The sequence below is a fragment of the Rhineura floridana genome, chromosome 5 (assembly GCF_030035675.1).
Source record: "Rhineura floridana isolate rRhiFlo1 chromosome 5, rRhiFlo1.hap2, whole genome shotgun sequence".
NCBI lineage: Eukaryota > Metazoa > Chordata > Lepidosauria > Squamata > Rhineuridae > Rhineura > Rhineura floridana.
This window is the reverse complement of record NC_084484.1, coordinates 94,553,461-94,575,829: the sequence shown is the minus strand read 5'-3', so window position 1 is coordinate 94,575,829 and position 22,369 is coordinate 94,553,461. Positions and strand designations below refer to the sequence as shown.

Here is a 22,369-nt window from a genome sequence, read left to right as displayed (position 1 = left end):
GTCTTCACCTTAGGCCCATAACTCAGCCAGTCACCAATGCCAGGAAATGACCTTCCCATAGACCTATTACTATTATGAGCCTGAAACTGACTCATCGATTTTAGTTCTGTAGATTTGATAGACTAGTTGAAGTTGATAAGGCTTCTTTTTTCCACTGATCAATTGTCATTACTTTGGCTTTGGCAGCCTTAATTACTGAGGCCTATCACTGAGCATGAGTATGGATGTGTAGTCAAGGACTTAATAGCTGGTAAGGAGGGATATTTCCCTTAACACCTTAAAATCTCTCACTTCTGAAGAAAGTGGCACTCTCCAACTGGTAGGTGGGACAGACAGTTTGGAGCAAGTTTGGATTTTGAAAGGGTGTGACAGAAAAAGAGGCAGACTGGGAGTTTTTAAACTGGAGTTCTTAAACTGGAATTTAGTTTGTTTGAGCTGGAGCTGTGTGGGTCCATTTTGTTGCTTTAGAAATTGGAGACAAGATCAGCGGTTGGTGTGTGGCTTCTTGCTATCTTTTTAGGAGCCTATTGCTTCTAATAAGTTTCTCTCCAGTGTGCTCTGAGGCACGTCCAAAGGAAACAAAACCCTGCAGCCTGGTCCCTAGGCTAAACAGGAATTCTGCTGGAGGCCACAATGCTCAGTTAATTTACTTCACAGGCCTGCTCTGAGAATATAAAAGGCCCACCAATTTAAGTGCAAATATAACATCTTGTGTTTTATGGATTGTGCCATTTAAAGATTTCTGGGAAAAGGTGTTGTTTTTTTATTAATAGGAAGACCTGTAGGATATCTTATAGCAAATATAAAAATGTAATAAATCCAACATCAACATCTTGCTTCAAAATGCTGGCTATTGGGGAAATGTTTCCACTTGCTCTGCAGTTGATTTGGAACACTCTAAATATACACACTTTTTTAAAGAAACAAAGAAAGACCACGTGGCCATTACATGACGGTGAATATAAAAGATAGATTGTAAATAGTGTTGGAAAACAATTTTAATTGACAATTGACAATTGTGAGTCATGTCAACCACTTCACATCCGGATGGCAAAGGAAAAGATGGATAACAGGGAACCTTTGGATATTTAGATGTTGGACTACAGTTCTCATCAGCCCTAGCTACAGCCCTGTAGCCAAAATCCTTGTTAGGTGGGGCAGCTACATTTCTAGGTGGGACATTTGGAGGAGGGGGGAGGCACATAGTGCCAGGCCAACCAATTCCCCCCTCACTGCTGCAGAGGATGTGAGGGCCAGGCCAGGGTAAGGGAAAGCTGGGACGTTCCCCTTCACTCCTCCTCCATGCAGAGAGTGTGTTAACTTACGTAACAGGCTATGTAAAGGTCAAGTTAATAGAAAATTTAGTATGAACACCAGGAATTAAATGACTGGCATATTTTTTGTTTCATAAGAAAAACGGATGTTAAGGATACAGTGAACAAGGGGATACCAAAAGATGTTACCTCCTCCTTCTACTCTTATTCCTGACCTCTAGATTTCCCTTCCTGTTGGGAAAACTTTTTAACTGGTTGCCATATAAAGGACTAACTAAGGGATTGGAAATGAACTGTGGAAAGCAATTGGAATTTTGTTACTGGTTGCTGGGTTGGTTCATCTGCCATGGTCTCAACAAAAAGGCCCTCCTTCACAGCTGCCATTTGCCTCAGGGGTATTGCGGCCCCATGGTACATGGAGATGGCATTGTTGGGACCTTGGCAGGGGTTGGAAGTACTTCTTAAAAAACCAACACACATATGTAAGCTTGTTTAGGATGCTACTCCACCAAAAACAGGGATAATTGTTGTTTCAACAATAACATCTACTTTGAACCTTTGTCGCTGGATCATAATCATGGGCTCCGTATTCATGCCTGGCAATGATTTTATTGAAGAAAATGGCCAGGATCCTAAGAACTACCTTGGGCACACCCAAAAAGTTGGGCATGCTCTGTGGGAGGCTTACCTTTAGTATAGTAGCTAAAATGGTCATGCCTCAGTGACAGAGCATCTGCTTTGCATGCAAAAGGTCCTATGTTTAATCCCCAGCATCTCTAGGTAGGGTTGGGAGAGACTCCCTGTCTGAAATCCTGGAGAGCCGCTGTATAGACAATACTGAGCTAGATGGACCAAAAGTCCTATGTTCCCCTAAAATGTCAGACATAGACTGGGGAGACCCAGACACAAATCCCTACTCAGACACAAAAGGTTACTGGGTGACTGGGCCTGTCAGTATCTCACAGCTGAACCTACCTCATAGGAGTATTGTATAATTAGAAGTAGAGACATGCAAGGCCAGCACCAGGCATGACTGGGCACCAGCCTGCCCTGGGCCTGTGGCGCCATAGCCCAACAGTCTCCCAATACAGGCAGCATGGGGCTAGTAAGCCTGCCCGTGCACCTATCTCTTGTGTCATGCAAATGAAGTGTGCATGCCTACCATCAACCCCTTAGAGAAGCCCCCATCACCATCTTGAATGATGGCAGACATGCATATACGGCATTCACACTGACAGAAGAGGTAGGTGGGGTGCCAGGGTGGGCTTACTGAAGCCCACACTGTCTGTATTGAGGGGGTGCCAATAGCCAACACTGCCATGGATCAAGGAATGGGAGCTCCATCCTCCTGCTCTAAGGACAGGCTCTTCAGGGGCCCCTCAGCCAGGGCCCAACTTGGCCGCCCTCTGGAGCCAGCCCTGGAGACATGGATGCCACTCTCATCTCTTTGGAGGAAGGACAGGATAAGATTATCATATGTGTTGTTACATGCCTAAACTATCATTTGTTAAAGCTCTTTGACCAAACGTCACCCAGGATTGTCATCTCATCTGTTACAGCTCTCTTTATCCTTCTGGATGTCCGTCCCTCCCTTTGCCCACAGTTCTGATTATGCTGGGGAACTGCATTATATTCACAGTTTGTATGAACTCCCACTTTTCCTAGCTTCTCCCCAAGGATTTAGCGTTGATTTCTTATGTTCTGTCAAGGGGGAAATGCCTGTTCACTCACCTGCAGAACTCAAAAGCTACTAAATTTTGCCATCAGCAATGTCTGCATGCACTTTTAAGTACAGAACATTTGGGAATATGTCATCCCAGTGCATCTTCTGTTCTATTCATGCATGAAAGCAGTGTAAGAAACGATAACATTTTACTTTTTTTCGTTTCCAACAGACTGGCATTTTTAATTTTCATGAACACTCTTAATGAACAAAACTGTAAAAACTTTGGGCCCCTACAAATTGCTGTTTTATTGCAGGTGTATCCTGCAACATGTTCTTGACCCAAAAAGAGTGCATTAGTGGTGTGTTTATTCTGCTTCAGTTTGTTCTGTAATGTTCCCCCAGGGCTACCACGCTATTGTCCAGAGGCACTATAGCACAACAAAAGCAGGACAAAAATAAATGAGAACATTTGTGATATTTCAGCAGAAAGTGATGGGACTGATGGGAAATAATGCAGCATGACCACCCCCAAACATTTGTAGGCGGCAAACCTTATTGTAAGCGGGATCACATGTGACCGCTCTGATAGCATCATGAGTACAAATCATCATGAATTCACAATGAAAAGGACATCTGGAGGGGCCCTTGGTGTTTTTTTTTAAAAAAAGCTCAGTATCCTGTTAGTTTGTCAGGTCTGCCCCATGAAAGCATTAGAAAGGATGCTAGAAGCTATATGCACACTTAAAAAGTAGGACTATTTAGACCAGGAGTGTACCTTTTTCAGCCTGAAGATTGCATTCCCTTCCTGGCAGTCTTCTGAGAGCAACATGCTAGTGGTGGGCTGAGTCAGAAACAAAAATGGAGACAGCTCTGAATACAAATTTTGCCTTTGTATAGTAGGCACATTTCTACATACCTCTCTCTATGATCCATCCATGTGTAAATAAGGGCTAGTGAAGGGAAGGGATGGGGGAGAAATGCGGAGAACTGAATTGGAAAAATGAAAAACGGAGAAAACCAAAATGGACAGGTCCTTCCATCCCTAGGGAGGGATGTGGCCTGGGGAGAGCTCCAAGGGCCAGAGAGAGAGTCCTTGAGAGCCATCTTCAGCTCCCAGGCCTGAGGTTTCCGACCCTTTTTTGATTGTACTCTTGCCTAATCATTATTAATAGCTCCATCTTGTGTTATGCTTGTTACCATCTTCAGCTCCACTGATGCTAGATTTTTGTGGTAGGCATAGGGATGGGGATGAGAAAGAAGTGTAGTCTGTGTATCTGGAGGGATGCAAATGGGATCCCCCCATATTTTATGATGAAGAAAAAATAAACTTTTAAAAAAGACTAAAGGTTTATTGTAAAGGACTGTATGGAGAGGTGGGAGACAATGGGCACAACAGAAGAAAAAGTGAGATTTATGCTCCAGTTAATTTGGCTGAATTTGGCATGACAGGTGACGCTTCTGTGCATCATATTCTTACAGCTGAAATACAGAGGCAATGGTGCCCTTAAAAGAGGGATGGGGGAAAGGTGGCCCTCCAGATGGTCTGCCACCAGCCCCAGCTTCAGGGCCAATGGTCAGGGATTATGGGATAATTTTACTAGCTCACTAATCTCATCTAAGGACAAAGACCCCAGAATACTGTTCTGGCCATCAGTGTGGGGTCTGTTATTCTTACTAGCCATTTGAAGTAGCTGAGACTTCTCCAGCTAGTGATGAAACAGTACTTGGACCCCAAAGAAAGACATGGTGAATAGATATTTACTGTCAGACTCAGAGTTGACATAATTAGAATCAGGAAAGATTTTTTCCTCAGGTGAGATTAACCTGAATTGAGGTCTCTTCAGTTGTCGTCTTGGCCATCATCTGAAGCTATTTGCTCTACAGGGACTTTCTGTAATGCACCTTATCATGTTCACTGGATTATTGATCTGTAGGGACTTGACGCGTGGGTTATTCTGGTGTGGGGAGAGGTTGATTCACTGGTCCTTTGATGTTTTCCAACTCTGATTCTATCCTTTTTTTCTTCTCCAACTTTTGCTAGAAATCCACACTGGATCTGCTTATGAAATGTGTGGACTAGCTCTGCATGGACTGACGATGGGTCCCTTTTGTCACTGGCAGGAAAAAAGACACTGTTTTCTGGCTGATGCAAAATTAAGTCTGGAATGCAACAAGTACAAACAACACTTTGATACTGTGTAGGAGACCTGTCTGAACAACTCCAACGCATTTAGAGTGTTGGGCCAGTCATTCCTGGATTACAAACTGACTTGCAGCAGTAATCCCCAGTTCGGATTGGTTTGCTATGCTTCATAGAATTTGCTGACACACAAGCTTTGTCCAATGAAGCATACTACTCCCAAGCACTTCAAAGCATACAACGGACAAATCACCACGGCTACAGAAATCCCTATCATGGGATGTCTACTTTAAAACTTCAAGCTCACCAGCCTTTTATTTGCATCTGACTGACACTAAATGGATATCCTGCACAAGCAGGTTTTTATTTACCAAATGTAGCTCAATATAAACCAAACTAATATAAAGGCAAATATAACTGGCTGGAACCTGAGACCGAGGACACAAACTTATTCACAGATTAGAATTTGAGCAATGTACAGCCTGTGGAACAGCTGCAGCAGCCTCATCTTAATGTGACATATAATGTAGCCCATGGACATTGTCTTCATCCATAAAGGAACTGAGCACCACCACTGTTACATTCTTTCCAGCCTCCAGAAGCCAAAATACATAGCAGAAATATTGCAGTGTGTGAAGCTGGCGTTCATCTAGTAATATCTTGTTATGGTGTAAGCACTTACCTTTATTAATGTATTTTAAATTAAGACATTTATACCCATTTTTCAGTTTCAAAAGCCTCTAGGGCTGCTCACAAAACAGAACCAATAATGACTACAATGAAAAAAACATTATTAAATATAAAAAGCAAAAGGATACAGCTGGTCAAAGGAGCTGATAAATAGACCTTAAATACCATTAAAAGCATGGGAGAACAAGAGGGACTTCATGTGGAGCCTAAGAGATAATAGTGATGGTGTTAGGTGAACATGACTAGGGAGAGTTTAGTTTGGCCACCAACACTAAAAAGGCCCTATCACCTAACATGGACAACAAGGTCTTCCATAATATTGGTTTTAAATACTTAGGCCATTTAGGGCTTTGATGTCACTTTGGGCTTACCAGGAGGCAAGGCTGAACAGAACTGATCTTGCCATATTGTACCATGACAAATGTGCAGGAATGTCACTTTTTCTTTAAAGTGAAATATTTGAAGTCCTCATATTGTGGCCCTGGAAGCAAAGTAAGATGAAACCTAGTGAGCCAGACACCAGTGAAGCCTAATGACAGAGTTTGTATTCTAGCTCCCATTACCCAACATTAATCTATACTGAGATCCCAATCTTGCCATCATAATACAGTGGTTGACAACTGGTCATCCGTAGGCTAAAGCCAAAAGTTGCCACTGCTGTGTTCTGTGAATGTGAGGAGGGGAACCAGGATCATACCAAGCAGGGCTACCCCAATATTGTCACACTTACTATTTAGTATTATTAACCCTGCACCTACTGATAAACTCATGTTAGAACAGGAAGAGCCTCAGCAATAATGCAGACTCACTTTCTACAGTCAACATAGATAATAGTCCCCTTAATTATTCATCCACACCTGAATGATCTGTTGAGTAACTTAGTAATTTTTCTGTAGTAACTAGATCCCCCCCCCGCAAAAAAAATAAAGTTAAGAGTATATGAACAGGACAAGTTACAACTAAAAAGAATGCCTAGACTTAGAATGTACATTAATGTTAATATATTAATACATAATGTACATACATACATAGAGAGGGGGGCAACTAGATTTTTCAATATAGGATCTATACCCAGTAAGTTATCCTTATCAGGCTTCCGGAAATAATTTTAGCATAAGAGTTTCAGGATGTTCCCCCACTATCGTTTGGTGTTCTCTTTCTATTGTGAGCAGATATTGTTTCTACAGCTCTGCTTTTCCATATGACCTTTAGACTGCAAATCTCCAGATGTGATCTTATACACAGAGGCTGCATGATGGTTGCCGCTTATAAAATATCTGTTCTTTTTGGTCTTCTGCCATTCAGTTATAACATCACATCAAGGGTACTAAGAGGGCACCTCCTTTCCTGCTTTTCTTAATCAAGATCAGTCTGATGCTAATGAGTAGCCTGGGAAATTGAGACTTTGACTGTGTCAGACTTGCAATCTCTTATAGGTTCCAGGCTAGCATTACATACTGTCAGCATTGTTAGATATAAATCAAGAATTCAGCACACCACATCAATTCCTCTAGGGCACTTTTGCACATCAACACAAGTCTGATTCCCTGCTCATCATCCTGCAGGAACAGCAGGAGCAGTATAGGCCCAGGCAGCACCTTCATGATCCTAACAGAAAGTTAGCTTTTTTAACATCTGGAATGTCACCAACCCTAGTGCTGAAATGTTTTTGGTGATTTAATCCTCCTTTTTGCTACTGCTTTTTAATTGTTTTAAGATTTACATGCTCTCAAGTTTTTATTATATTAAGATATTTGTTGTAAACTGCCTTGGGTGCTGACAGGTGGTACATTAATATTCTTTATAAATAAATAAATAAATAAATAAATAATGTAATACTTGCTCAACCTGTTCATATGATGAAACAGATAATTATGAAACTATCCCGACTCCAGTATTCTCTCTAAGAGAGCCAGTGTAGTGTAGTGGTTAAGGTGTTGGACCAGGGTTTGAATCCCCATACAGCTGGGTCACTGGGTGACCTTGGGCCAGTCGCTGCCTCTCAGCCTCAGAGGAAGGCAATGGTAAACCCCCTCTGAATACCGCTTACCATGAAAACCCTATTCATAGGGTCGTCATGAGTCGGAATCGACTTGACAGCAGTCCATTTCAGTTTTCATTCTCTCTAAAACTTACTGCAGAAAGGCTGATTTGACTTTCCCAATATATTAAGAAGGAGAAATAGGAAGGAAATGGAGGAGGGATTAATAAAAGGCTGTGACTGTGGGGAAAAAGTCACAATACTTAAAGACAGAGAGCACATACTAGTAGAAGAAATGGTGGTACAGACAGAACTGAGGAGGCAAGACTGTCTAAAAGTCAGGGTAGCTGAAGAAATTTAGTAGGAAGGGGCACTACAACATAAAAAAGGAGCCCTAAAGAAATACTGGGTGGTTGAGCTTTGGAGTTGAAGAAAGGGGTGGCCAAGGAGAAAGTTTCTCTTAGCGTTACTGCAGGCAAGTTTTAAGTAGCAAGTTGGGATGACTACTTACAGGTAAATGGTAGGCATCTAATGTTTCAAGTAAACCAAGACCAAACCTTGGTCACAGCTCAAGGTTTGTTTGGAGCAAGACAAACCATGAACTCAAGTTTGCATGTAACACTAAGACAAACCATAGCTTAGCTCTGGGTAGCACAGCAGCAGCAGGGTCAGGGGATGAGTGAAGTGTCCATGATTTTCTCTTCAGGCACCAGCACACTTGCTCATTCACTGTAAGCCATAGTTTGGTTTACTGTTATGCGCAAACAAGGCCTCAGCCAATGACAACATTTCCAGCAGCAAAAGATATAATCAACACCATGTTTCAATTATTTGAAACATTAAGAGACAAATGTAACTTGCATGTAACCAGATGCAGTTTTATTCATCCAAGTACATATTAGACTTCTAATGGTTTTAAGCAGCAACAATAAAGCACTGTGATTCTGGACAGTGTGGGTATTAAAACATCTAGAACAACAACATGCAAATACTAACAGCAGCATGTTTTCATACATCAAGAATTATGTATGTTACATCTTACCATAAAAACATACTTAAGAACTCAAGTTATTCTCACAAAATAGCTGCATCTTCACCAAATTTGCATCTTTCATAATTCTTGAGTTTCAGAAGTAGTAACTCATATCACAAGAAAACTGGAGCTTATTAAAATAATTTCAATATTTAAACGGGACTTCCTCCAAAATTAGTGAAACAGTGGCAGAGTCAAATGAAACAATAGGGCATATATACTGCTATACAGCTCTTTAAAATACATTTCCCACCTTGGAAAGTGCAGCAGAGCAAAAGAGCAGAGCATCCACCCTATGTTCTCACTGCTGCTAATTCTGGGATATCTCTGCCCTCTACACACACACGTCCTTACTCAGAACAACAAGGACACAAAGTTTAATGGAGTGATTATCTTAATTCACCCTACTCTTCTATATTCATCCCTCATATCAGTAGGATTTAATTTTTTAAGTAAGTAGTGAAATAGTGCAGGGGGGAAGCATTTCTACACCACAGCCTAAGACGATGGGGGTGTTTTCACTGTGGAGAGTTCATCAGGAAAGAAAGAAGAGGCAATGCAAGATAATTTTGCCTAATGAAAAATGCTCTATATTAAGACTACAACAACTTGTCCCAGAGAAGGGCTCCAATGTAACTTTTCACAAAATACTACCATGGAATACAGGAAGGCGGACCACAACAACAGTTTGAGGGAGAAGATGTAGCTCTCTGCTATGCAAGCAAGACATAGGCAAAAACAAGAACCACTGTGATAAAATATATCACTGTTGTATCCCCATGTACACAAAAAAATCTCTTTTACTCTGCTGATAATTCCAAAGACTTGATGAAAAATACTTACAAAATCATTGATGTTCTCCTTTACTAACTTTTTCCCTTTACTAGATTTTAAACTAAACACTTTTGATGTCAAAAGACAAGAAATTAAAGGACTTTCTCAATTTGATATCACTGGAGTAGGAGGATAGCTGGTGTGACTAAGGCACATGAATCTCAATTTCAAGAAATGGTACTTGATTTTGCTGCTAACAAATTATTGATATGCAGAACAGGTGACCTATTATAACTCTATATCAGTTTCTTTTCCCATCCTTTGCAGAGCTTTTTAATATATTTGCATAAAAGTCATCTTTGATAGTTTGATATTATGTGGCTAGCCTAGGAATCTTGATGTATGCTACTTACGGCTGAGATTACTTTACTTCTGTGCAGAAACACTGGTCACACACACAAACCTAATTACAAATACTGGATTTTTTTTATCCATATGTAATTTTACAAATTACTACAGCATTGAAAAAAGGTTTGAAAAGTTAACAATGTCATAAAACACAACTTTATATTTCACACTCTAATACTTTAAGATCCTCAAGCAGTTCTTGGGCCAGGATTTGAAGATCCCTATTGCGGCTCTTTGATAACATATGGATACGTGGAAGTGGCAAGGAGTCACGCATTTCAGGAGCTGACTTGGTTAAAACCTCTGGCTCTAAAATCACAGACTGGAGAAGCCGTAGAACATGAAGACATACTTCTGGATCTTGATCTAGATGTGAAAGAAAACAAACAGTCTAACTAAACTAATTGATAGAATGTATTAGAGAACAGGCTTCTAATTGAGCACATCAAATGAAGTTGTTCTATGGCCAACTTTCTTCAATTTCTCACTTTCATTTATTTATTTATTTGAGTTGATTTATATCCCGCCCTTCCTCCCAGTTGGAGCCCACGGCAGCATGGTGTGTCCACTGACCCCAGCTCCATGTCAATGTTTCTGTTTATTCATTTGCCAGAAGGTCTGAAAAGGGAACTTATGTACTGCTGTCAGCATTTAGGCTATTCTAGCCATGATGGGAAGCCCGATCATGCAGAGTTCAAAATCCCTCGGAGGAGCCTATCTGGGTAGGCTCCCATTCAGACATTTCAACATATGCACAGAGGTCAGGAGGCTGTACCTTGAGGGCACCTTGACACTGGGGGATGCTCTGTGTTGCCTAGAGGGGCAGTTGTGAAAGGGGCTACTTGCTGCTTTGTTCTTCATTTCAAATGTAGCATAATTACAGCACTATTTTTGTGCCTTTTTACCAATTTGTAAATTATATTTATTGTTTACGTGGACACTGGTTTTCAGCTGGTATGTTACAACACAAAACTGGATCACAACCTAAGGGATTTCAAAAGCAATGCCACTTTTTAAACAAGTATTTATTTATTTAAAATATCACTGGGTGCATTTCTGGACAAAGTCCACCCAAGGCAGTGAACAATATAAACATAAAATTACAATATAACATTATATGAACAACTGGAAAAAATAAAAACAGAAAAACAATAAATTAAAATATAATTTAGGCAGTACAAAAAAAGTACAAAAGCCACAGGAACAAAACAGAAGAATGTCCAATAAAAACACATCCATTAAAAACCACTTGAAACCAGTGGTTTTTAAAAGCCTTTGAATACTACAGCTGAATGGGAAACTGTACATTCCTGGGTTCCACAGAGTAGGAGCCACTACTGAGAAGCCTTAATCTTAGAGCATGCCAATCTGACCAATCTTAATGGGAGTCAACAAGCCAATTTCAAGGCACAGGCAGGTTCATATGGGTGCAGGTGGTTCTTCAAATAAGTTGGCCCCACACCATTTAGGATTTTGAAGATCAAAACCAGCACTTGGAACTCAAAGTTGCAACTGGAACAGAAGAGGTGTACTATGTTCTGACTGCCTAGCCAAAGTGAGCATCCAAGTGGCTGCATTCTGCACCACATGAAATGTCCAGATCATCTTGAAAGGGAGCCCTACATAGAGTGCTTTGCAGTAGTCCTGTCTGGATAAAACTACTACTGTTTCTACTGTAAAGCCAAATACAATGCAAAGTCTGTGTCTGTGTTGGAATTGCTTTTTAATATATATATATTTAAAAAACAATGTTTTTAACCCATTTTTAAAGATTTTTTAAAGCTTTTTAAAAAATGTTTTTAAAGTTGTTATGTTTTGGTGTATTTTAAGGTCTGTTTTTATGATGTTTTGATGTGTTTTTAGAGCTTTTGTTTGCCGCCCTGGGCTCCTGCTGGGAGAAAGGGTGGGATATAAATCAAATAATAAATAAATAAATAAATAAATACCTCTCCAATGCATCTCACAGGAAAAAAGATTTCTGGACTATTATAGCCAAAATTTGCACAGGACTAGGCTGGAATCTTACCCGCAAAAATGTGGGTAAAATGAGGTTGTCGGGGGGAAATGCTCCTCAAAACCCATGCTCCAACATACTTTAGTTTTATTTCTTCTTTTGGAGTTTGCATCCACAATAATCTGCTTCTAATCTCTGGTCCTCTGTGCCATTTTGTCTCAGCATGGAGGAGATTCTGGTGCTATGCTTCAAAGCTGTTAGGCGAAGTTGCAACACAGTGCTAAAAACCAGACAAGCATGTCTGCACTGGTAGAAATTCACTTCCTTCCCGTTCACTCAGCTTTGCAAAGACCCTATTCTCCAGCGACTGGAAAAAGAGGAGGTCCAACTTGACAGTCTACAAATGAGGTTGTGTCCTGTTCAGAGCAGGAGCCACGAGGCTGAGACGTGACAGCCTTAAATAGGGAAAGTTTGGATCGTAATCTCTGGCTCCTGCGCCCGCGCTCACTCTGCCCTGTCCATTTCTCACGGCGTCGAGAGCAAGGTGAAGGGGTGTGTTCTTCCAGCAGCTCATCCAAAAGAACCGGTTCCTTGGCGACAGGCTCAAGGTCAGGGGGCAGAAAAGCATCTGAAGCATCCCCACAGCCGCTTGGTAAAGGGGGGGTTACCGCACGCTCTGAAGCATCGCCCAACAGCTCTGTCTGGGGGCTGTGCATTGTCCTCTTCAGAGGCAGCTTCGTCCATGGGAACTGGCATGACATCAAACTCACTCCCTTTCCCAAGGTCTTGAGAAGACTCAACAGCTACTGGCTCCTCTGTGCCTTCTAACTGCTGGGGAACCTGAAACTCATGCCTTTCCCTCCCTGGGCCTTGTGAGAGGGCTGGGGCTCAACAGGTTGCAAAGCTGGAAGTCTGTTTGAACGAACCTTAGGTCTACAATATTACAAACCTTAACCCATCTCTAGAACATCTAGGGTGTTAAACAGCATAAAACAATACAATATCCTCCTAAAGAACTGGTGCTGAAATGTTTTTGGTGATTTAAAAAAATTAATCTATTATTATTATTTTTTAAATCTGGATGCCTGCATGTACTCATGGATTGGAATCACATACATAAATAATATAACCCTATCAGAGTTATAAAATGCTGGCACAATATAAACAATGTTCTGAAAGTCTATCTTAACTTCACCAATATGAACTGTACCGCAGTGTTTGATGTCACTTGCACTGAGTCACTAACAGAAGCAACTGATAAGGCAGAGTGATACTGTAGTCATTAGCAGTATACTCTCAGATGGACTATTCTCTGTAATGGGCCTTAAGTAATCGCATTACATCAATGCTTAACTGTTAATCTGCAAAAGGCTCTGGAAGTGTGGTGTGAATTCAGTTCACAGGTACCTGTAAACATTCTTTGGTCAACAAAGGCACCATTTATCATGTTGACAAGCAATGGATCCCAAGTTCAAGCATTACTCATTTATAAGCTTTTCCATCACTCTCCAAATTGACATTAAAACATTTTTATATAATTTCATATCAGCAGTGTTAGAGCTACAGTATAAATGGGCAGGCCATATAGCACACCTAAGTCTGCAATCCTATGTACACTTACCTAGGACTAGGTCTCATGGAATTCAGTAGGATTTACTTCAATGTAAACAAACATTATCAGGCTGAAATGCAGATTGTGGTCACAGGGGGTATAAAGTCATATCAGAGATCTCTTTATGACTAACTTAAATATTAAAAAGTTTGGAGTGGGGAGGGGCTGCGCTAGCAATGGGCTAGGTAACTGGCAAGTTATACAGGTTAGGGACAGTTGTGGTGGTAAGTGATGATTTGGTAGGGAACCATCTTGGGAAAGGATGGAATGAGGTAATATAGGTGGTGAATCTTCTCCATTAAAAAACAGACTGGGAGTTTATGTTGTTATTGTTAATTGAACTTACATCCTTCCCTTCATCCTGAATGATGCTAGGGTGGCAAACACATTAATAACAAAACATTTTAACAACAACCACCAGCATTCTAAAATGAGATATTCAGAATTCAAATTTTTTTGTGTTCTCTCTTCTTTTGTTTCCCTGTATCAGTTATGCCTTTAGAACATGAGTTTTCAGGGAGGGAACAGCTATATCAAAAAGTTATGTACCCTGAGCCCTAGAGAGAACTGTATGCACAAAAATCTAACTAGTAGTAAACATAAATATCAGCACCAGTAAGATGAGATTAACATAGAAAATGATATCCTTGAATATGAAAGATATTTGCAGTGTCATGCCTTGTTGCTGCACATGGGATAAGATGCCACCATGTTCCTGAGAAATACCACACATTGCTGTAGTCCAGGCAGATGGAGCACTTCCCAACTACTTGCTAATTGCATGATTTCATCACTAGGAAATGGGCTCCTACTGGGAGGAAGGGCGGGATATAAATAAAATAAAATAAATAAATAAATGTTAAATCTGATGAGAAGAAGGCCCCATCAACCTACACAATTTGAAAGTTTCAAATATTTCCTCAAGCAATGTTCCAGATCCTATATTGGTACTTAGTTGGGTGCTAGAAGTTGTAAGACAGTACACAAGGGTAAATTAGGCAGTATGCATTGCTGAGGAGAATTTGATTTGTATGACGCAAACCTCAGAAGATGAGTCTTGACAAAGATGTCTGGAAATGCCTAGTCTATTTTCTTACCTATCTGATTAAATCCGGGGGGGGGGTACTCAGCTGCTTTGACTTGAAAGTAAGCAGGCTTCTCTCAATAGTCAACACTCAAAATTGGTAGAATGTCTGTTCTTTGAAAATAAATTTCTTAAATTGTAACAATGTGAGGTAACTATGTATGTCCAAGACACATTCTGCATCAGTGTCCTTGTTACATTGTTATGTTGTTTGAGAAGTCCAAGCCGTATACTTTTTAATTGAACTATAAGACATTTTAACTTGGGCTTGCTTTTAAAAGCTGGGTGGCAAGAAGATACTGCATAATTTTGAAATAATGTAATTAGTACTTTTATACATACTTAGTTATAGATTTTATAAAATGTTGATTTTGGAGTTTACATACTCTAAGACTTTATGATGGAACATGCTATACATTTAATACATTAAATTAAAATGAATCTAATAAACAAAATATAGCTGAAGCTGGAAGTTAACGAACTTGGAATCAGAGGGTGGTATTCTACTAGCTTGCTGTGTCAGCACAAGGATTACTGATAGTACAACAGGACTTCCCCCCTCTCCTTCCCCTCATGTGTGCCACACCCTTCCCAAATTTTCTCTGGGATGTTGGGGGAACCCCTACACCAGGTTTAGGGAGTGTGCAGCGGAAGGAGGGGGGAAGTTCTGTTGCACAGATATCCTTGTGCTGATGGAACTACTTACTTAGCACTACGCTAAGAAGAACCCAGAACTTTTTCTTTGATCCTTCAGGACAAATGTTCAGACTCATCTTTCCATTAACACCTGCAATGTTATGCTTTGTGTTTTTGGAAGATGCCAAGACATTTAATTAAACACACAGATTACATCAAATCAATAGCACCAAGAACAATTTCTTTGTTCTAACACTGCATTTGAAGGGCACAATTTAGATTCTTAATTTAAATAATGTTTGGCTTAAAAACCCCAAACCTGAAGTTGATTAACTCACAGCCCAATCCTATGTATGCTTTCTCACCATTACATCTCATTGAGTTCAATGACAGCTCCTCTCTAGTTTTTGGATTTTGGCAATGCATAATGGAAAAATGTGTGATAGTTTTCTACATGCACGGGATAATCATCATAGAAGCTTTTTTTTAGCAAGAATATAGTTCATTAACTCATAGCCCAATCCTATGTATGCTTTCTCACCATTACGTCTCATCAAGTTCAATGACAGCTCCTCCCTAGTTTTTGGATTTTGGCAATGCATAATGGAAAAATGTGTGACAGCTTTCTACATGCATAGGATAATCATCATTGAAGCTTTTTTTAGCAAGAATATAGGATAATTTAATTTAAACAGCATAACTGTTTTAAGAACTGCACCATTAGTACCTTATACTGTGCCATTTACAAGAACAATGGATAGGTCAAAAGCAAGAAAAAAATTCAGGGACTGTCCAAAGTCAACCAATAAATCAATGGGAACATACACAATAAAATTCAGATCACCTGGATCTTTACATCATACAGTAAACTTTCTTAGCTTGATGACTTATCATATTTAGCCCACAAATCACCTTACCCATTAATGTTTCTTTCAAAAGTAGGGAGCCTGCTGTACCGTGGTTGCTGAACTTCAGCTCCCATAATCCCTGGCCCACTGGCCATGCTGTCTGGGACTGATAGGAGTTGAGGCCTAACAACATCTGAAAGGCAACAGGTTCCTCATCCTGGTTTATTTACTTCAGTATGACACTTAACGATGAACAGTGGACTAAATAAAGTTGCAATCCTAAACACACTTACTACACAATAACAAAGTTCAGAGAAGACACTAGAAGACATTGTCTACCATACAGTTCATCATACCGTAAGAATGTTATTGGTATAACTGCATGTGCCTGGTAGCAGTACCTGACATGCAGTGCAATCCCTATGAATGTTAACAGGTTTCAGTCCTGCATGCTACCCTGTACACTGTGGGACCTCCGAGTAAACATGCCTGAGAGTGCACTATAAAATGCCTTTTTCCGTTTACAATCAGAAAGAACACATACATGGAAGCTGGTGCAATGTAATGGCTAAGAGGATGAGCTACAAATCGGGAAAGCTCTGGTTTGAATCTCACCTCTGCCATGAACTCAACAGAAGGCCTTAGGTAAGCTTCTCTTTCTCAGCCTCAGACCCCCCATCAGCAATATGGGGGCAATACTATTCACTTACAGAGTTGTGATATAAGGATAACTAAATAACACATGTGAAGTCCTTTGAACACTTCAAAATTCTACACAAATGCTCAGTTGTTATCATCATCGTCATAAACATCAGAGTCTAAACTGCAATTCAGCTGCCTTCTGTATCACAGGTTCTTAAACTGTGGGCAGGGGGTGTTGGTCTATTTTATGCTAAGTAAGTTGTCTCTCTCACTCAGTCATAATCATCATCCTTGCCTGCCTCCTTCTTTCTATCCCCCTCACACAACTCAGCCTTTTAGTTGCATTCTCTCACCTATCACATCCTTATTCCAAAATATGTCTTTTCTTGCAAAGCTATGTGAATGTTTTAATAAACAACAGGCAGGAGGTTTATTTCTACTGAGCTAACATATTCACATCTGTTATCCAGGAAACATGGTCTAGTATTGTTTTCATAAAGGCCTTACCGTTCAGAAGCCACCATAGTAATGGAAAGAACCCTGGGCTTTCACTGATGTATTTCAAGCCTTTCACGTTGATGCTAACATTGTATAAGGACATCAGCATCAGTCTGCAATAAATGTTTAAAAGGTGAATAAAGTGCATGGATTTGCATCCCACTACAATGGGATCCAACACAAGCCTCAATAAGTTTAATGCATTCCCCACAGAAAACAAAGACTGGATCGACATAGCCATATTAATGTAATCCCATATGTTCTTTTCATTCATTTTAATAATGTTGTATAAAGAAACTTGGCTGCAGTTAAATCCTACTGAACTAGCTGGAGGTGTTCATGTGAACACAGCCTTAAATGATCGCACAACACATTCAGTGAAATCCTCTTCACTGAGACTCCCCTGTGGATAGCCTATTATCCTGATCAAGAGGTTTCCTGACAAACAGAAAGGGGCACTTAAAAAAATTAGCCTCACAAGCCTTAATCCTGTCACAAAAGTACAAATCCCAGTACAATTTTATCTTATGTTTTAATGCATTCCTTCTTTTCTGTCTTCAACAACTTGATTTAAAAAAATCATTATCTTTGCATATCATATCTTTAAAAAACATATCCTGCATCATATCATTGCTTACCTCCAACTGATTTTTTTTATCAACAAAACTGTGGCTCTCTCATACTAGTAGTGAGTCAGTTTCCCATATTAGCAGACAATATTAGATAATATTAGCACTGACAATAAAGTTCTTCAAGACCCCTTCTGCATCAGAACCTAAGTAAAGTATACTAATTATGGGGAAGGCCTGTAGCTCGGAGTATTTGCTCTTCATGTTGAAGGTCCCAGGTTCAAGTCCTGGCATCTCCACGTGAGACTGGGACTATCTCTCATCTGAAATCATGGAGAGCTGCTGTCAGGACAATACTAACTAGATAGGCCTATGTTCTGACTTTATTATATAAAGCAATTTCCTGTGTTCCTAATGTCCTGTGTTCTGAACCAAAGGATAGCACCCACTTCTTAATAAAGTGGTGAACCTGTGCCTGGGCTGTATCATTTCAGGCCTGCTGGTGAGGGCACACATCGACCTCTAGATGTCAGGGAGAAGGATTTTAGCCTAGCCTAGCCTCCTCCCTGATATCTAGTTGTATTTGCAGAGGAAACTGGAGAAATTAGTTGTATGGGTTTCAAGTAAGTAAATTAAGTTAGTTTTCTTTATTATTAAAAATAGTATTTCTGAAACTCAAAGCATAAGTTGCTTAGATGATTATATTATTTATTTATTTATTAAGCTTATATCCCACTCTTTTCCCTAGAAGCAGCCCAGTACACTATGTACACTTCATAGTAGGCACAATTTTAGAAGAGGGAAAATGTGGGGTGTAGCTTGTAAAATGATTCTTGCCATTTGCAGTTTTTATAAGTATTACACTATTTTTTCTGCTAATTAATTTGGCATCTTTTTAGTCAATTAAAATATAGTTAAAATCAGTTAATGTAACAGGAGGATCCATTCTCCTTGAAAACTGGGAAAGAATCGACAACGGCCTGGGCTACTTGGAAATTACTTACTCTGTGTTGAGGGAGACTTAAGACTGATGAATTCCTATTAAGAGAGGAGTTTCCATAAAGGCCCCCACATAAAAAGCTCAATCATGGTTGGGATATAGCTTAGAGGGGCACCCTTCCCCTGCTTCTGAGGAATGTCTTCTAAGACCTTTATGAATACCCAGAGACCAGAAGGCAGACCAAAAGGAAGGACATATTACTAATAGTTCTCGCTATCACAGTGGAAATAGGGGAATGCCAGACAGAACAATGAATGGAGATATGAAAATAGTTTTCTAAATCTAATAAAAACAGAACATTCTCTAGTCCACTGCCACTGCAACAAAGTATCTCCATTTTCACATAAGTTCATGTTACTGATTTGCTGAAACACTTGAGATCCAGAGTGGCTTGGAATCCAGAACCCTATTTGGGTGTGCTTTACGGGGCTTTTTGAATATAATTATTTGGTATCTGGAGCTGCTTCAGATGTGGTAGCTGCCAGAGATGTCCTGGAAGACTGCGGTCCCAAAGTCAGGTTTTTTAACAATCCATCTTCTTTCTTTGAATTTCTGAATAAGATCTTCTTTTTTTATCCGTGGGCATTACAAGGCATCACATAAAAAATAAATTCTGCAGAATAGAGTACCACCAAGATCACTTCTGGATTTTGCATGTATGACCCAGGCTTAAGCCTGGCTTCTCCTAGTTAACTACATTAGTTTCTCTTGCTGAAAAGTGTACATGGTAAAGTATGCAGGGAGTGGAGGCTCATTTCTGAAGCTCTTTCTATGAGATATGGTCCAGAGCCATCAGATGTATCTGATTAGTCGACAGGTTAGCCAACCTGGTAAAGACAGGCCTTGGTGTAGAGACCTGCAATACCATGGTACTGCAAACGGCATCTTTGGAAAGACTAATGGTACTATTATCATCCGGTTCAACCTGGCCTCCTTCTGGGAGGAAGAGCAGGATATAAATTTAATAAATAAAATAAACATTCCTATACCCAGTGGAAAAAGGGTCAGAGACATCATTTTTTTGCCTAAACAGCTTGTTTCTTTTGGATTTCCTGCCTACCTCACTCCTTCATCTCTCCTACCTAATTTGAGGGTCAGGAGGCGTGAAAGGCAGAGTATGAGCACTAGCTAAACTCTTGTTGTCTCCTAAGAGACAGGAAGCAGACTGGTTTCGCAAGGAAGCTCCTCCCTTGGGAGGAAGTCAACAATCTTGATCCTGCGTCCTCTCATCCCAGATGGAACAACTTCCACGTGCTGTAGTCTGTTATTTTGCTTCAAAGGGACAACAGAGCCATCTGTATGTATATTCTTCCTAAAATGGTAGGTCCATCAATTTGAAGTCCATGCATTAAGAGTGTAAAGTGATCTGATTGTCTGAGTAATATCAATATAAAATAATTAAGAGTAAGATTCAAAGATTATACACAGAAAATAAAAACAACTTCTAAGAGTCAAAATTTGTGCTAAATTTTAAGAACATTTCTCCCCTAATTATCAGCTTTGAATCAGGATGGTAAACCTGGGGTAATTTATTGTAATGTTAAGAAGAAAATACTCTTAACAGGACTCCCTCCCCTGCCATCTCAAATGAATAAGTTAGCCTCCTTTTATTTACATTTCCGAGAAGCCAAGGCATATTATCCAAATTACAAAAAGTCATCAACTACGCCATTATTTCTGCAGTGACACTACTCTTGTTAAGCCACTTGTTACTGTTTACATAGCACTTTAAAAATATACACAGTGGATAAGTGCTATGTTCAGTCAGCTATTTTCAAAAGCTTCCAGAACTGTGTTTCATAATATTGCTTTGCTAAATTGCATACTTCCTAAAACCTCACCAATTGAAACATGAAGATTTTGAATTTTTGAACAAAACACACTTTTTTCAGTTCTTATGGAAAGTTATTTCTCTTTCCAACTTAAAATTTTCCCTTGAAAAAATACTGACAATCAACATGAGAAATAAAACAAAGTTATTATTAAATTGATCTGCTTTGTATTTTATTGTTGAGTCTCATTAACATTTGTGTCTCATTGACATTTATAGTTTTTGCTTTCAAAATGCTTTTGTGAGCCACCTTAAGCATAAGAGAGATGGGCACAGAAATATTTTAGCTCAAATAATCGAAATAATACCATCTCTGCCACAATGGCACTACTTTTATGATACTATTTCAGCAATATTTGTTCTAGATACAAAATATGTCACACTCTAGCCTATCACACTGAAGACAGAATACTTGCAGTGCGCCCACCAAATGAGGGTCAAAGGGTGGCTACTAGAGAGAGGGCCTTTTCAGTGGTGGCACCCTGCTGACTGCTATTCAGGATACCCCAAAGTATTTGAGAACCAAATAAACTGCTTTGAGCTCTAGGAATCTGATACTCCTCCTAGAGTCCAACCACCAGAACTTCTGTGTAAAGAATCCCTCACAATGTGCACCCCTGCCCTTCAGACAGATATTCTGAGAGGTTCTGGGAATTATAAGATTTGCCCTTGGATGATGTGGGCCTATCCAATCTGCTATTCCAGCCAGTGATATATTTCTGACAGAAATGGGTTGCTAGTAGCTTGCTATATTAACTTGGCACTACAGGGAAACTGAGTGGAGTAGAGCCTGGCCTAGGAGACTGTTTCTAGACAATAAATTACCATACCTTGTAAATTAACTAGGGTCCTCCTGCTCCTTTTCTCCAAAAGGAGCTGCCTGTCAACATAATGAGCTCCATCCTAGCTTTGGGATCTTCTAATGATGGAGACTTCTTTTCATCTTGTAAATTAGAGATCCATTTTGTATAGAATTTAAATTGTTTGTAAATGCCTTAATGCTTGAGTTCTGTATGAGGAATGGAGCAAGAAGTCATAAAGGAAGTCATGAATACATTCTTCTGTAAGGCAGGTCACCAGGACATTCTATGGAAGATGTATAGCTCATGGGAAATGCATGGTACTGGAATCTGAGATGCTGGTATCCAAATCTCAGGATATTGAGGTGGACCACCCAATGGGTACATGGAAGTAGGCTTCAATCAGAACTAGGGAGGCTAGGAAATCTCCATTCACAAAACAAGTCTGAAATGATAGCGTTTCCATTCTAAAATAGTTATTTGACAGAAATTTTCTTACTCATTTTAGATATTTTCCTCAATTCCCTGTTCTTTTTTGGAACAGTGAAGAAGAATTTTAAACTACTGAATCATATTGAGGATCCTGCAAAATTCTGGGAAAATAAAGAACTGAATCTATAGTCAGGGCATATTTCACCCCACTGGGACTTCCTGGTATTGGCAATGTCAAGTTAGACTGAGGCATTTTTATTGCCTCTAAAGGAATCTGATGTTTGTTTAGAAATGTGTTTGGAATTGTTTCACTGAGCTTAGAATACTTCAATCATTTGGAAATGTGTGATTTAAAAGGACAACATGACTGAATTTTCATTTTGTCTTCCTCTTCTTTAGACAGTACTTTGGAGTCTTCTTGTCTGTTGTCATTGTCAGGACCAGGTCCAGCTGTTTCCCAAAATGTTTACCATTGGGGAAAGTAGTCTTGCCTAAGT

The 22,369-nt window shown here is 39.8% G+C and overlaps 1 protein-coding gene across 5 annotated transcripts in view; it reads right to left on the bottom strand.

Annotated features, from left to right (window-relative positions):
• Window positions 1–8,635: 8,635 nt before the first annotated feature.
• The window catches only part of HSF2BP (heat shock transcription factor 2 binding protein), a 50,835-nt gene continuing 37,101 nt past the window's right edge, over window positions 8,636–22,369 (bottom strand). For all 5 annotated transcript variants that reach the window (XM_061627540.1, XM_061627539.1, XM_061627537.1 and 2 more), the window contains 2 exons: window positions 17,250–17,353; window positions 8,636–10,332 (listed from right to left, as the gene is read on the bottom strand). In XM_061627540.1, the coding sequence (XP_061483524.1) occupies window positions 10,124–10,332; window positions 17,250–17,353 (313 nt within the window). In that variant the 3' untranslated portion in view covers window positions 8,636–10,123. The remainder of the gene's footprint in view (window positions 10,333–17,249; window positions 17,354–22,369) is intronic.